Source organism: Thermobia domestica, chromosome 17 (genome assembly GCF_964235325.1).
Source record: "Thermobia domestica chromosome 17, izTheDome1.hap1.1, whole genome shotgun sequence".
NCBI lineage: Eukaryota > Metazoa > Arthropoda > Insecta > Zygentoma > Lepismatidae > Thermobia > Thermobia domestica.
Genome location: NC_137470.1, coordinates 115834016 through 115853385, shown reverse-complemented (window position 1 = coordinate 115853385; position 19370 = coordinate 115834016). Strand labels below are relative to the sequence as shown.

At 33.5% G+C, this 19370-nt stretch overlaps 1 protein-coding gene across 1 annotated transcript in view; it reads left to right on the top strand.

Annotated features, from left to right (window-relative positions):
• Positions 1–18790, top strand: part of LOC145674303 (uncharacterized) — a 256086-nt gene extending 237296 nt beyond the window's left edge. The window contains exon 2 of the mRNA XM_081744169.1: positions 11980–18790. Coding sequence (XP_081600295.1) covers positions 11980–12155 — 176 coding nt within the window. The 3' untranslated portion in view covers positions 12156–18790. The remainder of the gene's footprint in view (positions 1–11979) is intronic.
• Positions 18791–19370: the final 580 nt, after the last annotated feature.

Here is a 19370-nt window from a genome sequence, read left to right as displayed (position 1 = left end):
GATATGAGCTTGGTAATATTTCTTTAGGCAGACCTAATACAATTAAATATTTAGGTGTTACTTTTAATCCAAAATTAACGTTAATTAAACACATCGATAATCTTACTTATGATGCTTTTAAATTGTCAGGATTCATAATTAGAAAGATAAGGACTTCAGTAATATTGAAACACCCTTGAAAATGTATTATTCATATGTGCGCTCCAAGTTGGAATATGCTGTTGTAATTTGGAACCCATCTTAACAAAAGTATCGTCAACAAACTAAAAAAGTTAAATCAAAATGTCTTATACAAAATAACTGTAATTTACCCCTCACTTCGAAATCATAGTACACTGGTAGACAATTTTAATATTTACTTATTAGAACAAAGGAGAAATATTGCCGACCTCGTATTAATAAAAAAATAGTTCAAAATGAATTCGATTTTTCAAACTCTATATCGTCATTAAACCTCCATGTTCCTCCAATTATAACTAGAACTAACAATACAGGTCTCCTCTATTGCAAAATGTCTGGGAGCAACATAATGTTGAAGTCACAAATCTGGAGAGTATGTTCTGTCTACAACAAGTTGTCCAAAAAAAGAAAAGAAAATTATAAAATTGACATATAGACAATGTTCTGTAAAGCACTTAAAAAATTGTTGTAAAAATATATTGTAACATTTCAACACTCTAATTGGGTACCATCCTGTTGTGTTGATAAATAAATAAATAAATGTTCATATTTATTATAGGAAGACCAATCTGGGTTGTTTATCATGAACTGATTGAAGAAAATAGTATTTAAGATTTTACGAGATGAAGAAAATAATAATAAAAGAAAAAAACTTTGAAGCAACAGTTTTAACTAATTTGTCACGGTTAAATGTGATGATCAAAATGTAAGTATATAAACTCGATCGATTATTGAAAAAATGCATATATGTGAGAAGTATGCATTTTGATCATAATGTTCAGCATAACGCCCATAAGGTATGCAACCAAACATACTTCCTTTATACACTGTGATAAGGAACTTACTTGCCTGTTTTCTTCTAAGCCATTCATTTCAAGATTTATAGCAGTTGACACAAATAGTAATTTGACAGTACATTAATAACTAATATAATGTCATTTTTCTCTCATCTTCTTCAGGTTATTGAGGTTCTCATAACAAAAGTGACTGAAACCATTTTAGAAAGCAAATTTATACAATCGTAAATTTAAATTAAACTAAATCTCACTGCATTATCTGCATTACTGTTAGTAAATTCCGTAAAATAACAGCAAGATTGGTACAAACTTATATAAGCGAAAGAGAAAATGGATACATTAAAAACAATAAAATATTACGGCAGACCGGGCTTAAAATTCAACTTTTAATTAATGTTTCATAATATAACTATATTAGCTACGACTGAAGTTATATCACGCAAAGGAGTGTGTATGGTGTGACATTTTCTCAAGTGATAATCAAACTGCAAGTGGCAGTAGAGGGATTTGAAAATGAATTATATGAAATCTTTCAGTTTAACGTCCCACGGCTATGCAATTTAGGCTAAGGGAAGCAATTATTAAGACCAGTGAAAACGATGGAAGGATTAGTGAAATGATAAAGTGGGAGGAAACAGGAGTACCTCGAGAAAACCCACAGACATGATGTTATCTATTACAAACGTCCTTGTCTAGAGATCGAACTAGGGACCCCACACACTAGAGACAAGCGCTCTATTACTAAGCTACGGTGCCTACCTAGAGAGGTTTGACTGGAGATTGAATACATTCTTGCGACTCTTAATTAATGGCAGAAATTTGCTTTTTGTTATCTATTACCGTTTTAATCAATTGTGATCAACTTCTAAACCGGAAGTAGTTGATTTCTGCTACTTCCGGTTTAAGCACAGGACTAAGAGAGAGTATACCTATTCTTGGGACGCTAAGTCAATTAAAAAACGCTTCTCACTATCTCTTATTGTTTTGCTGTGTGTAAATCATTATTAAAACCGGAAGTCCTAGTGAGTTTATGTCGCTTCCGGTTTTAGTAGAGAGATAATGAAGGACAGTGAATGTACTTTGGAGACATTTAATTCATTACAGGAAACCGCTTCTTGATGTTTGTTACAGTTTTTGCTCTGTAATGATTAATATTGAAACAAGAAATGATTAATTTCTACATTTTCCAGTGGTTTTATCGCCTCCATGGAACCCGATTTCTAAATTTCGAGTTCTACTGTATATCCTGGCCAAAATTGACGGTGATTTACCAAGCAGTGTTTGAGATTTTTGTGTCCCGGATGGACGGACTCGGGTACAAGTTTTATAGATACATTAAACAGTTTTGGTTGGTAAACAAACTCCAACCACTAGCGTGACACCCCTTTCAGAGCCGGAGCCACTCTAGCGCCATCTGTTAGTGACCGGATCAACTACGTCCATCCTAGCGACCCACACGTGGTCAGTATATTGCGTCGCTCTAACTCTATCTCTAACAGGAGCTTTCTAGACCCAGTGGCCGTCACGTATTTTATTCACGTGACTCCTCAGTTTGCATCACGACGCTGGGTGGATGCCGAAAATTGGGATGCACCGGTCGGGATTTAAACCCAGGACCACACGGTATAAGTCTTAACGCTATAACCACTAAACTAACTAGCTTCGCCCTATAACTACATTACTATTACTAGATTTCGTAAAGTAACATATAGTTTTATTTAACTGTATATCAGTGATTGAAAATAAAGTGGATGCATTTAAAACAACAGCATATTACTGCAGATTGGGCTTAAAATCCAAGTTCTTTCTCGAAGTATAAAGTAAAGGAAGACTGAAAAAAATGATGTACTGAAGTAAATTTTCCATAGCATTTATCTCCATATTGTCTATTATTAGAAATAGGCGACTTGGCGAAATGTAAGTAAATATCTTACTCATACATGAGTAATGAAAGATAACTTAGTTATGTTAAACCACTAGCAGTAGCTGGGGATTGAGTTTAGTAGAACAATGTACTAAGTAGGACGGATAACTTCTGTAATTATGTTATCCTAATATGCTTTTGAGTAAACAAAAGAAAACTTTGTGAAAAGAACGTAGTTAAACTTGAGTAAAACAAGAGAAGTGCCTCTAAATTATCCAAAGTAGTTGGCAACCCTGTTATCGGCATCAGCTGTACTGGAAGTTGAGACAGTTTAGTCCAGCATCAAGACACCGAGTGCTGCGCGTTCTGGACGACGAAATTGATCGGGATGTGGTTTCTTTCTCGGATGCCAGTCGATGGAGGCGGTCGATGCAATACTGGAGGGAGACTTCGCCGAGGAAACCATTTCTGGAGGAATCTTAGCCGCAAAATTTCCAGTAACATACCGCAATAGCCTGCTTCTAGTTTCTGGCAACTTCTTGAGCTCATATTGTGTGGTTCAAGAGGAAGAAGAGTTCTCAAAAGTTGGACAAGTAGTTGTATTATGTACACAGGAGGAAAGTTAAACGATTGAAAGTTGCAGTATATTTGAAACAAGGAAGTGCAGTCCAATAGATTCAGATTTGCTTTTTGTAGTACCCTGAACAGGAAATATTTTATGTTATTTAGTTCGTATTTGAAATTGTATATAGCGAAATCTGTACGTGGTTACTCCTTCGGTACTCTAAAATGTTAAAAAAATCTATATATTTATCTCGAAGAAAATCTAATTTAAGTTTCTAAATAAATTCCAGGATCTCTTTCGGTTATCAAGAGTTGATGTTGACTCTTAAAGAATCTCTGCCCTTGTCTGTGTTTTATTGTCATTCTATCAAAATAAAATATTTCGTCAACCGAACTTAGTATTTCGTATCCACTGCGAAGTTTACGAATTGTAATGATACTTGATTGAGGAATGAGGTACCTCGTCACTATTTGGATAGTGTACGTGCGTGTGGTGTTGGAGGCCCGGGTTCGGTTCCCAGCGGGAGCTCATATGATTACGATTAAACGTTAAGCTGTAGGTTCTCGTCTCATAGAGTCTCACTGCTGAACTGAACGCTAAACTCAAATGAAATCTAAACCAAATGATTACGGAATATTATTTATCTCTCTCTTTCTCTCGGATATATATATTGGGTGTTCCAAGAATGATACGAACTACAGAGGACTGTTCTACAAGTAAAAATAAAGCGAATATATATATATATATATATATATATATATATATATATATATATATATATATATATATATATGCACATTTAGTTACCTCTCGGATGAAAAAAAATGTTGCTACCTGCGGGATTCTACTGTACAACTAAGTCCTTGACTGATTACATATAAACATAATATGCAATGTGTAATTTGGAATCGTTGGTGAAAAGAACTGTAAATAAATATATAAATAAATTTGGTAAATGTAAACAATTGAAACTTTTAATTAAGCACACATTAACCTGCAGGGAACGGCGGCTTAGGTGTAACACTTATTTTTACTAATGAAAATTCTTAACACTTAAAAATATCTAGTTTTCGCATTTTGTGACAAAACTTCGACTTAATCTCAGGGTACTGTACAACAGATGTAGGGAAACTAGGAATGTCTGTGGTGTTTGGGAGAAAAGAAGTAAGTCTAAAATCTCAATTTTCAGATACAGACATCTAATTTTTTAAACCTACTTTGTTAATGACTTGTGCTGACATTAGAATGTTGCTATTCAATATTACATGGATTCGTATACCCACACGTATCATAAGCCACACGGTTTCACTATAAATACGTGCTTTTACGATTATAAACGAAATGGCAGGCGACAGAAGGTGTATCTTTCAGGAAAAAGCGAAGAGTGTACGGAGAACCACGAAGAAAGCCGACAACCCCTCCACAGGTCCTCCCTCCAAGAGGATGGCTCTAAACCAGGACAACAGAACTAAGAAGTTATCAGTGCCTGTGCTGATCGCTCATCTACAAAACTTTCTCCCGAGGCTGCCATGGGCTACGGAGACTTCCTTTAATACCTACTCCCGGGGCTGCTATGAGCTACGGAGTATAACCTATCCCATCTGAAGCCGCTGTGGGCAAAGACAAATATCTTTTCAACTCCAAAGTAACATCGTATGCCGAAGAGTAATATTCTTAACCTACACTGGGAGCATTTTTGTGATCAAGGGCTTGGAGAAAGATTCTTAGAAACTTTGTACAAAAATTATATAAGACATTTTAATAAAACGGTGAATTGTTAATATTCCCGTGTATACTATTTGACTCTATCTACAGAATATTGTCATATTTATATGTCAAATATTAAGAAATAACATTATATTGTGAGAACAATCCACTAACAAAATGTTTTTTTAAAAATCTTTTATTTCTTTAATCTAAAAAATGAGTTTCTGGACCTGTTTCCCTTCTCCGGAACAACACATACACACACACACACACACACACACACACACACATACATACATACATACATACATACATACATACATACATATAATACATATATATATATATATATATATATATATATATATATATATATATATATATATATATGTGTGTGTGTGTGTGTGTGTGTGTGTGTGTGTGTGTGTGTGTGTGTATGTGTGTGTGTGTGTATCCTTTTCTAAACATACTTTGAGCTACAAATAAGTTGCATAAGACATTTTCATTGCTACGTTCTTCAAGTGTCCTGCGTTTTAAAATATTCTAACTCAAACCTGATGAAAACACAATAGCTAAAAAAATGTGACTAAAATACTCAGAGAACACGTAAAAATGAGTGAAATATTGTTTCTTTCTTTTCTTTTTTTTAAAAATATGAATTATGAATCTGCACAAGCACAAAAATAGAGCGAAACTTTTAAATCTAGTAATTATCCTTTCACGTGATTTTACTACATCACATGAAAGGGACAATATGCTGAATTAACACTCTGTTTAGTATCTGCTGTTCTTTTACTTTTTTCTGTTCTTCTAAAAATAGAACGATTGGAACTGATGCGTAGAAATGAGGAGTATGAATTTAAAAAAACAACAACAAAGAAATGAATAAAATGTAGCAGAAGATTCTTAATGAAAAGCAAACTATAGATATCCACCCCTTAAATTATCGAAATGAATGCTCATTAAAAAGTTCATAGTTCTTACTTATTATGGTTCCTATTATCTTCCGAATCACTTTGGAAAAAAATGCCGAATCATTTTGCTTGTTACAAAATCGATAAAAAAAAGCTATTGAAGAAACTCATGGATTCTTATTTACTTTAGAAATCTAGATTCTTTAATTTAATTTGTAGAATTAACAAGAAGTGGAAGGGGTTAGCGTTAAAGGAACTAAAACACGCTTTGATTGGCAAAGAATATTAGCAAAGAAGTTTCTACTGTGTTGCCGACTCTTCTTCATTTCGTTTCTTTCCTTTCTTTTCTTTCTTTCTTTTTTTTTTTTTTTTTTTGCTTCCAACTTAATCACGGGATATTTCTCAATTATTTGTCCATTACTCTCCCGTGATTATTTGTTTATTACTTTCATCTAATTCAGGATCAGCATTGACATATTACCAGTAAAATAGGTACACGAGTGTGCTTTTCTATGTCTATTTGCAGCACGCTTTTCAGTTATCATCTTCAGTTTCTTGTAATTTATACTTCAGGTACCTCTGAATGGAACATTCAGGCGTTTAGTTATTTTACTGCGATTTTACATGGTTAAATTCATAGTGGAAATTTTATGAAAGGGAATCCAGTTTCTAAAAGGGCATCCAAACTACCACTTATTATACTCGGATTTATTTCCGAGGCAGGGACCTATATCACCGATCAAACCAAAGAAAACGCACTCGTTGACCTCTTAGGGCAAAGGCATACCGTAGAAGCTGTAACAACTTTCAAAAAACAACGGAGAGAAAAAATAGTCGTGTATTTAATTTCTAGTTTGCTTTGCGTAACTATTAATGTAACTCGGAATCCATGTACACGTGACAACATCTAGTGATAACGTCACTGCGTTATCGCTTACCTGGATTCAGGCATCGTTGAGTAAAACGTAATTTCGTGCAGCGTGTTTTATGATTCGAGTCGAATTGTAAAGTGGATGATTGAGTGGCTCAGTGGTAGAACGCTTGCATCTGGTATGTGGTGTCCCTGATTCAATACCGGATGGTGACCAACATCATGTCCGTTGGTTTTCTCGCAGTACCCCTGTTTTCTCCACTTTCTCATTCCACGTTTTCTTCCATTAACATTCATTTGCCTTAGTCTTTAGTCTCCCTTAGCCTAAAGGTCATAACCGTGGAATGTTAAACTGAAAGATTTGAAATGGATAATCGAAAATATCAAATTATTATTATTATTATTATTATTATTATTATTATTATTATTATTATTATTATTATTATTATTATTATTATTAGTTTTCTACTTGTAAGAGCATTACAGGGTCGTAAGAAATTATGAAAGTACTGTTCGATGATGTAACATAGAATGGCACAACAGATTTTCAATGGTTTCGACGTTTTCAAGCTGGAAGAATGTATGTGAAGCCTGATTCCCAACCTGGTCGCGCGTCCACGAGTCGGAACGAGAAGAATATTGCCCAGGTCATTAATCTTTTGAGATCTGATCGTCGACTGACTGTCCGTGGTACTATGGGGGAGTTAAACAATTCAATCGGCTCATGTCACTGAATATCTAGAAACACGGCAGGTATCGGTGAAATGCGTGGCGAAAATTTTCACATAGGATCAGAAGGATACATGTGTTAGCATCAGCAGAGAACTGGGGAAAATAACGTTTAATGATTCGACATTGCTGTCCAGTATCGTTGCAAGAGATTAATCATGGAAAGTCATAGAGGTGAAGAAATAAACTTTCATAGCTTGAAACTAAGAAAGAAACCATACTTAATATCATATGAAGTGATCAAAACATACGGTGAATAATTTTATTAGAAGCAAAGTAATAAGGTTACATGGAATTTGATTTAATCTCCTTCAATGCACTGTCCTTGGCTAACAATGCACTTATCCCAACGTTGAATCCATGACGGAAACAATTCCTGGAAGGCTTCTTTTGGAAATTTGTTCAGCTACTTTGTTGTGGTCCTCTCACAATGTCAGGAATGGTGTCAAAATATTTTCCTTCAATCACTGTTTTAATTTTTGAGGAATAGCCAAGAAGTTCCGTCATGTTATACCTGGAGATTACTATGGACGTGGACAAATAGGAAAATCTTTTTCTGCCAGAAATTCCCGTTTGTCAGTCAAAAGTCGAGGAACAAATTTCGAGCTCACTTTTCTCATTTTCAAATCGGTGGTTAAAATTATCTGTAGGGACCCGTACGAGATATTTGGTTGTTTGGAAAGCGCGCGAATAGTTATTCGCTTGTTTTAACGAACAATGTTTGCAACTTTTTGCATGTCTTCTTCTGTTTTTTGAGGTTAATGGAGGCTCTGAACGTTGCTCGTCTTCTGCTGATTCATTACCGCTTTTAAATCGTTCATACCACTTGCAAACAGTCTTCAGAGTTACAGCATTATCTCCATACACTAATTTTAACATTTCACGGGTTTCTTTGGCACTTTTTTGCTAGTTGAAACACAACCTTATGTTCATGCGTTGTTGATGCGCGACAGACACAGTAAACAAAATCTCACTCTAGTGGGTCTGGACGCTGACTGACGAATCAGAACGTGTTCTTACTTGACGCTGCTGCTTCTACGGATTAGGCTATTGGACAAATTACATCAAATGTTTTTAGCGTCAGCAGTTGCTGCTAAAGAAAATCATTCACGTATTTTTTGATCCCATCTTGTAATTCTTGTATATACAGCAATTAGCCCATTATATAGTTTTGTCATTAGTTTTGAAGCGATACCATTTAAATTGTTTACCGACAAGACGTCCCTCATGAACCGCCACTGTTAGATATACAAAATTTGATCTTCACTCCTTTCGCTTTGTTCCTTACATGAAAACAACAAGTTGACTGCTTTTTAAAGGAGAAATTTGTTCTTGGTAAACATATTTATTTATTGTCTTTCAATCAACAATTTATTTACTGCTTCAGACATGCTTACTGTCAAAACAAGATCGGTTATTAACAAATTAGAATTAGGGGTCGACAGAAAATGAAAGTAAAAGATGATTGCTTGAAGATATTGTTCAGAGGATTACACTTCTGTAGGATAGAGAGCGATTCCGTGGAATGGTTTGTGATCGATTGTACTCCGCGGACCGGATGCTGTCACTAGTCATCCGCTGACACAGAACTTCGGATGTGATGTCACATTGTTATTAATGGTTCCCTGGAGGCCGGAAAGCAAAATGACGTGAAAGTTGCTGAGGTTGAGCTTCGGATATTGACTGGGGGAGAGGAAGGAGGGGGTGTAGCATTTATTCTTTGAGCCCGGTTGCCTTCAAGATGAACTTCATGTCTAGCAAGTTGATTGGTTAACCCTGGAAGAGGGAGTCTTCCAAAAAAAATCCTTTCAAACTTTTGGTGATTCTGTGGCCACATTGAATGGCATGAAGTTAAGTTAGGAGTAATCACTTTAGAACAAGAATTCCTTTTACAATTCTTACGTTTCTACTCTGTCTTCTTTTATCAAAACAAGTTCTTATCCTTATTGATTGTAACTAATTTGAATTTGGCTTTGAATGAGAGTTTAGCGCCCCTTTCAGCAGCAAGGATATATGAGGCGTGGACCTACAACTTAAAGTGGGATTCGAGCCCTCGAGCTTCCCGCTGGAAGCCCGTGTCTTCCCTGCCAAAGGCGCTTATATTACCAACATCGTTACGTTCGTAATAACTATACCGCGTTCGTTGCAATGGCGATACCAGAGGGAGAAAAGGAAGCAAGCACCTTCCGAGTAGCTACGCCTGCCCTCACGATACAGTGATGTGTTTCAACGTTATATCAACTAACTTGTTTACAATTGTTGTCTGTACAGTAGGCTTCATAGGAATAAATGTTCAATATTCAGCTGTGACGCTAATGTAGGCTCAATATTCGTCCGTGACGCTGATGTAGGCTCATTATTCAGCTGTGACGCCGATATAGGCTCAGTATTCGTCTGCGACGCTAATTTGGGCTCCATATTCGGCCGTGACGCTAATGTAAGTTTAATATTCGGCAATGACGCCGATGTAGGCTCATTATTTGGCCGTGACGCTGATGTAGGCAATATTCTGCTTTGACGCGAATGTAGGCTTAATATTCGGCTGTGACGATAATATGAGCTCTTTCTATGCGTATATCATAAATTATATTCCGTGTATAAAATGCTAAGCCTTGGATATAAACATGAATACCGATTCGATTCCCACCTACAACAATAATTTATGCATCTTTTATCCCTGGTATCGAAAAATGGGCAGCCCTTATGAAAAAGTATCAGTTTTGAGAATTCGTATATTACATGGATCCAAGCACCCCCCATAAGATCACTGTAGAAAATACACGCAACTACCAAACCAATGGCTCGCCATTGGTTGCTAAACCAGTGACACGTTAGAAGTATATTTCCAGATAGAGTTGACCGGTAGTTCCTTTCTGTATTATATTTAATACTATGCAGTGTTCTGAACAGAAAATTAAAAACAAAAATCAACAATAGAACTTTATATTGTCAAAATGTCAAATCGTTGTTATTGTTTAAAATTTATTATGCACACCAATTGAATAACATTTACTAGTGTGTACTACTTGTCCGAAAAAGTATTTTGCAATTAGTCCCTCAAGAATCTTAGCCCTGCATTTTGAATAAAATAGTGAGGTGCTTATATTCGAGTAAATACGATATATTTCAAAAGATAATATTTCAGATATACCACTTCAATAAATGAAATTAGATACACAGTGACTCAGTGGTATAACGCTTAATTCTGGCGTAGGGAGTAGTTGGTTCAATTCCAGATCGTGTGAGGTTTATGATAATCATATTGTGTCTGTAGTTTTTTTTCTGTGGAATTCTCCCGTCTCTAACTTAAACAGAATATTGTGGAATGTTAAACTAAAAAACAGAGATCATTTTAAATTAAATTACTTGTGATTATCTAAAGAAAAAAATATTTTTAAATGACAGTGGGTGGATGCTTATCTATCTGTAAGAAAACTCAGATACAAGCTAATATGCGACTCCTAATACTCAGGATTGGACAACGGAGTTTCCTTATTTCATTCTGCCGAGGTGTAGCATTACACAAGAAACCACATATCGGTCTTCATCTGTGCTACAACCCAAATAGTTCATAGGTTGAATACAAGATCAAGTCACCAGTTTTAACATACTATTTGTATATTTTCTTGGGTTTTGATTAGAGCATCTAGTTTTATTATTACTAGTTTTATTAGTACTAGTTTTATTATTCTACTGAAATCTGAAGTGATAGAGATCTATTAAAACGCCCAGTTACGGTAGTGATAACCATAAAGCAAAAGCTGCCGGACATACCAAGACACTGTTTCTGGGTTTGGACTTAGTGTCCTTAAATCAGGATTTATCCCCGATCTTATTCTTCTACTAAAACAGGAAAACTGAAAATTTAAGTTAACTTTCGAGCAGTCAGAAATCAAATAAATGAAATCATAAATGAAAAGTCAGCCTTATATTCTACATAAATATATTTCAGAGACGAATGTTAAAGGTGAGATTTCCATTTCGAAATTCTTGTTGTCCATGAACCAAAAAGTAGAAAACGAAAATAAATAACATAGAAGGGATTTTCTTTTAGACAAACTGAAAGAAGTTTAAAGTAATTTTTGAACTTACTTAGAGCTTTTCTTTTTAATTCTTTAAATTATGCAATGATTTTGTGAAGATAACAGAAATCTATTGTCTCTAGTGCTTTGATTTCGTTAATTTTACCAAGGGTATTTTGTGAAGTGCACATATAAAAAAATAAGTGTTATTTTATTTTTAAAAGATACTTTTAACTATATGAAATTTAATGTTATTGTTTGTGTAATTTACTGTATGTTTCCCTTTGGAAACAATGACTAACTGTTTGATTCTTGCCTTTATCTTTTCAGGGGAAAAACCATACAAGTGCTCGTGGGAGGGCTGTGAATGGCGCTTCGCCAGATCAGATGAGCTGACTCGTCACTACCGGAAGCACACCGGAGCCAAGCCATTCAAGTGCCGTCACTGCGACAGATGTTTCTCAAGGTCAGATCACTTGGCGTTGCATATGAAGCGCCATGTGTGACGGGAACATGCAGGTGTTTCCACGATCACTGCCAAAGCTGAAAGAAATCAATTGGGGCCAGTTTCTTTAGTAGTTTTAACGTTTAATTTTACTCTTGTTACTACAAGTTACTATTACACATCCTCAGTTTTCCTGTTAAACGTCTTTTCCCAGCATTTCATCTCTTCAGTTTACACCCTTTGGTGTTTGTACGTGATTGTAAATCTGAGGACATATATTCGTCGCATCGATACTTTATTTCCTGAACCAGTGCAAGGAAGAAGACCACATAACGCGAGTCTTTATAAGAAATACGTACAAAAGCTGTTGAAGTGAGTGTCAGTTATGCTTATTGCGCCTACATCGAACGTAATTGTGCTTTTTCTTCCTATTAAATTGCTTCCCTAGCTGTCACGTATTTCGTCTTTATTTTTGTGAGAAAATAAGGAAAAATACACAACAAAAGACGTAAGTGACTAATCAATTGAAGATGTGAATGTTGGTTGTTCTCTTTTCTTTTTTGTACTTCTTCCGGTATAATTGTTAGTGTGCCTGTGGTTTGGTCGTCTGCTGCAAGCATAACTGTGTACATTGAATATTGTAAATTACCCTCGTGCATATGATTAAAAAGTGCTGATAATTGTTTGCATGAGATAAGTTTTTTTTTCATTGGATGACGTAAAAGTTAATAAGATAAACGTAAACGATTTTGAGAAACAATGGGTATGCGTGATTTTAAAAAGTATATGTATGTGATGCGAACAATGAATTATACCAGAGGGATTATGTACACATACTAAAGACACTCTTTACGTTTTACATCAAAATATAGGGCATTTTTTGTAAAGTTCTTCGTGTTGCCAGTAGCATTTTTCCCAAATTTTAAGAACAAAAAAAAAAAGCTTTAGTGTGTAAGGAAACTATATATAACTGACGTGATTTCTTCGTCCAATGAGGATCAAGAACGGAGTACAAGCAAACGACAGTGAGAATTAATGTTTAAGAAAAGGTAAAAAGACTGATATAGATATATCTTCCTTTAATGCTTCGGTGATATATGTGCTCATATATTGTGCACTTGTTGCACTTGTATGCTCCTGTTTTCATGTATACGGAGGAAACATGTTTTGGTATGTGACTGGTTTTCTTCATTTCAAGAGTGGAATCCGCTAAGGGAGAAGGGTTTTGAAAGTGACCTTGACTATTAGAACACATTTTTCCTTATTTAACTATAGTAAAAATAAAAAAAAATATATATATAAATAAAGCATGCAACGACCAAGTACAAGGCTAAACTTGTGTATAAAAGAAAACAATATCACACAGAAACGAAATATTGTTGTCATTTTTTGTGTAGATAAAAAAATATTTCTTGTTTGTAGATTTGTTTCTTCCCCAAGTTCTATTTGTATTTTTGACCTCATCTCCATAAGAAAAAAAAACAACTCCTATCCTCTTCCATTTTTTGGAGAAGTAAGAAAAAACTCGTTACAAAAAATAGTCACGTAGTTTGTAGCATTTTGTACAGCGGGCTTACTTACAATGAGATAAAAAAATAAAACGAGACGTGTAAAATAGTATCAAGATACTTGTACATTTTTGTGCTACTTTTAGCACCTTTAAGTACCTATGTTTGTAAATTTAGTCGGACGACAAAATCGTAAAAAAGAAAATTGATGCTTTCAATGTTTTTTCGAGAAAAAAGAGAATGAATTAAAAAATAAGGTACAATTCAACTCAAAAAAAAATATATATATTATATATATATAATTGCTTTATCATGTTTTTATATTCGTTCTTTTTTCAAAACAAAATATTTCTTGTAATTTGAAAAAAATCTTAAGTGTTTTTATTATAAGTTTTATTATATTATGATTGTTTTACTTTTATCTGCTACGTACACATGTTTCTGTGAAGCATTATGAAGTAATAAAATCTTCCAAAAAACACGTAACAAATTGAAATAGTGCTTAAGTGAAACGTTGAGGATATGAGTTTAAAGAAAAGAGAGAGAGAGAGAAAGAGAGAGAGATTATATGAATGAGTAAGAGAGAGAAAGAGAGAGAGCGAAAAAGAATGATTGTTTTAAGAAAACGTCAAATGGTAGTCGACTACGCAACTTTGTCAGTGACTGAGAAAATCTTAAAATAGCTTTTTATTCCTTTAATTGCTGTATAATTTTTCAATTGCTAAAAAAAATGAAGCAAAAAACAAAAAAAGTAGCTGCTTGTGTTTCATTACATTTTTAATCTTGACAATGAAATTTTTGCTGTATGCCAATTACCTTCATTTTGTGCTTTTATCTCTTGTTGAAGTACGTAGATTCATTAAGAAATTGTGGCGGGAAATACTTTTTCCCCGCGCTTCTCTATGAAAGAGTTTATTTCTAGTTTGTATGGTGTAGACCAAAGATGTTTTCCAGCACCTCTTTTACTATATAAAGAAAGCCCTTATTGTAAAAAGTAAAAATTAAAAATAAAAAGTAAGTGTAGTGCAATATTAACAGAGACGTGGCAATATTTGTAAACCTGAACATCTCATGTTTTGATTTTGTTCTTTGATATCTGAGAAGTGGTGCATCTTTTATTATGTAATATTTTATTTTTTAGAAACAATATTTATATTTTGAGGCAATAACAAGAGAGATGTAGTAATTACTGTAACAACACCAATAACAGTTGAATCCCCATAAACTCCCGATACATACACGAAGAAGAACTTAAGTCTACTTTTTCATCATCAAATGTGAACAACAAAAAAACTTCAGTACAAAGCGAAATATAATGAAATTTGTGAGAAACTTCCATCATAATGTACAATTGTTCGAGTATTTTGACAAAATGGATTCAAAGGTCAAATTTTCATACAGTACGTAATTTAGTGCATTTGTCTTAATAGATATGTGTAAATATTTCGCGATCATTTTTGAAATGTTCGATAATAGCAATACTTGTGTTTTAAAAAATCCCAAAATTAGCACAGGTTATTTTCAATGAAGAAATCGGAATTGATTCAAATTGACAAAAATAAAGAACACAATTAATCATTGTAAATAACAGTTTCTTTAAAGATTTATGATTAAATTGATGCTCGGAATTATAGAAAAAATAAGTGTCTTTTTGAAAAAAGAAAACTTCAGTAATACGTTCAATTTGGTTACAGAAATATCTGCTATCTCTAATTTAGAAAATATATATTATGAAGGAACCAGTGAAATATGTTTACATTTGACATCATCAAAGCTTTCTTATAATTATTCTTAAAATATAAATTAATCTTGCTAATATTTCACTCTTCCATTTCAACCACTAAAAAGTAATTCACTCTCTCAACATTTGTATTTAACTGCATTGCCAATTAAATATCAATACATTAAATCAGTGGTCGTAAATATTCTTTTTTTATACTGTTATTTGTGACAATCATTTGTAAATATATAGATAATAATATAATGTTTAGAGATGTATATTTGTATTTTTTATTGTAATAGTGTGTTTTGGATATTAGGTGGGGAGTTTTACATACAAATTACCGTTTTGAAAAGAAATTTTCCATTGTGTTTCACAAAATCACTTTGTGTGTTTCAACGAACTGTAGAATCCATACATATATAGTAATTTTACAACATAAGAATAAATTTTTAATTAAAGTTAGCAATATACATCATTAACGTTTGTAATAATTAGTATAAAATAGGTAATGTTTCTTTTAAACACAAGGCGACATTTGATAATTCATTGCAGTTCTCGGTATAATATTTTGAGCTAATGCCTAAATCAAATCCAATGTTTTAATGGTGCTTGGATAAAAGTTTATGATTTTTTTAAAAGTAAATGTTGTGTATGTATAGTAACATTAAAATGTATTTTATTCACAAATCAAAACTTATTATCTTAAAATGTAGATCTTTTAAAATAAAAAAGTATGTTCTCCCACTAATTCCATATATGTAAATCCTAAGATAATATTTCGAAGTAATACAGCTGCGATTACACATTAATGAAAGCAAAATATTATGATGTTTTTTTAAATGTATAGAAATATATCAGTGTTAAAAAATACATTACAGTTTCCGGAAAACAATGTTTTCAGCTTTCTAGATTCATTATCTAAGTTTTCAACTTCGAATTATATCATTTGTAATTAAGTGCCAAATTTTTTTGTACAGATATTTTGAATAAATTGATATCTAAACGGAGAAAACGATTTTTGTATATTCACCATTTTGTTTCATTTGCCATATTAATAAAGTGTTTCTGCTTCTGCGTAATAAACAAAGAAATCAAGTACTGGTTTATATACACCGAATTTTCCTTCTTATATGACTTTTTTTCCTAATACCATAAATATGAAATGGAGATTTCTAGGACGCACACTTTGAAATAGTTCTTATCTAACTGATGTGGGTTTTTGGACACCCCACCAAACCAGTTACATGTATGCTATTCAATTAAAACGTTTGACTGAGAAAAAAAAAACTTTTTATAAAGACTCTCTTTCAATGCGTTAATTTTACTCCTTGTGCTGGATTATTCATAACTTTACATACAAATCTTCAGTTTTATTCATTGAAATTAAATTTTACCTCAACCGTTAGTAGTGTTCAGCTGGTTACACGTTGAGATGTATCTAGTCCGTTTTCACGGCCCAGGTGTATGGAAAAGCAAGTGGCATGCTTCATTTGTTGAAAGTTGTTTACTTACATTTCAGAGAATGGCAAACTTTTAAGTACATTCCTTAGCTATCCAAGCCTTTCTGTGAACATTTATAAGAATATATTCTTAGATGGGTATTAAAATGTTACGAAGAAATGACATAAGCTAGTCGAAAAAAAAATGTACCGTAATGAATTAGTTTAAAAATTAAAAGTCATCCGTAGAAGCTAGGAGCTTATAGCTGTAAACTAAACTGGGTGAGTGTTTGCTAACAAACAAATAGATTCTCAGTCTTTCATCAACTGTGGCAGAAAAATATCAGAATAGTACCGCGGGTGGCAAACCATGTTTGTTCTTCAAATTTTGCGGTTACAAGATGCAAACTCCAAATTAAGTTTTTTTTTAATATAAAAGTCTGTGCATAACTTCCAATTCCAAAGTTTCATATTGTTACTTGAGTCTCTTTTATTAAAAAAAGGTAATTTAACTAGCGTCGATTTTGTACTCACATTTACTTGTATATTATATAAAGATAAGTTCCAGTTACACAGTAAGTACACGTATAATATTTTATACGGAAGTCAATAACTAAAGGTCCAGAATGGGTATGATGATAATGTCATCCAAGATGTTAGTGAGTCGGAATTCCAGTGTTATTATCTATTGCATCATTATTTTAGGTATAGCTTTGACATTTTAGAATAACATTGTATTGGTGCAATATACTAAACCAAGGTCCGCTGTATTACATATTCCTCCACGTAAATGTAGGAAATAAACAACTTTAAGGTTGCGTTTGGTTGTGAACATGTGAGAAAAATAATGTTATCTTTCTCTATGTATGGTAGAGTTGAAAAAAATAATGCATGTCAAACTTAACGAGTTGTTACTAGATACAATTTCAATATTATATAATTAATGCTGTAATCTATGGAAAGTTTTGATTCAATACAAACACTTGAAAGTAAACCGTATTCACTATGCATTCCTTTAGCATTATTATCATTTTAAAAAAAAAAATGTAGAAAAAGTTTAATCAAAAAGCATTTATTGCAAAATCGATTTGATGTGCCAAGTTTTTGTGATAAAAGAAAGCTCGTACTAATCAAATCAATGACTGTACATTTGTAAAAGCTGATTTGATCCCTAGTAATTGTAGCCAGTAGAATTTTACCCAATAGCTGTACAAATTACGTTGCCAGCTTCCCCCTCACCTTCAATTAAGCAAACATCAATATGCCAACTGCTAATTAATTTAGTGTTGATAAATTCTGATGGGGCCAAGTTGGAGATTCAAAAATGCACCGTAATTTTAATTTTAATTTTAAATGGCGTCCCAAGGAAGACAGGCTTAAAAAGAAGCTAAATTATCTTTTTTATAAAATTTTGGTAAGAGCCAATTTTACATATTTGTAAGGTATTTTGATATTATAGTGTGGAAAAAAAAGTTGGACTATAGTGAAGCATGTAATATGTGCCAAGTAATAAAATTAATAGTGTGTAATTTTAACACATGCTTCATAGGTTTGCTTGTAAGTGTGAATTTGGGTTTGGCTCATAATTCTACAGTATATATCAGTTTTAGTTAACCTTCGCAAGTACTAAAGCACTTTTTAATTTAACACCAAAGAAATTATATTCTAGTATAATGTGTAATTATCATTCTTGAAGACTATGTTAAAGAAAATAAACCTTAGAAATACTGCGTAAAATTGTGTTTACGAAATACACTCAGCAGTGAGTTTTTTTAAATACATATGACAATGTTTTTATTTGATTGTGTAAGGTATTTTTGTCTTCCATATGGTAAATTGCCACCTCTGTGTTTTTTCATATCTCAGTGTTATTCTTCAGGTTTATACGTTGTCTTCTTTCTTTCTGGTAGATTACATACTTCAAATCCATGTGGTTCACACACGACAAAAGGGGTGCTAGGAAACTCTTTGTCAAACTTAGCTTGTATTTAATGCTCAGTTCACAAATAAACGTATGTTCCTGTTATATTTATGTGTCTCTAATGTGTTTTCTTTTCACATACATTCCTTATTACCAGAAAAATAAACTTGGTTCTTATGTTAAGCTGATAGAACACAAACTCACCTACAACATCCATATATATCATATTTATACATGGGGAGGATATATACGCACGGATAGCAATCAAAATAATGGCAATACAATGGATTCAAAACGCGATCTTTATGAAATTACGTTTTGCCTTGTATAGTCGCGCTCTTACTCGTGAACTAGTGGCTATGCGTGCGCTTCAGTGCAGGAAATCTCAGGTGCGAAAGTATTGAATTTTGAAAACAGTGCGGTGGTCGAAATTCCGCATTAAACTGTAGGTCGATGTTTCATGTATCATTCGTGCTAAAAGAGGACGTCAAGGTCATCCACACTTTGACCAGATAACGCAATAAGCCTCTTCAAAGTGTCACTGAGAGACACGGCCCATGAATTCAGACCTCTGCTTTGACCTGGCAGCCTTACCTATGGTCAGCCTAAATTTCAACAAAGGAGAACGACAACAATAAGTTCGTTCACCACAACTGTTCATTTTTAGTGCTAAGTTGAATAATTT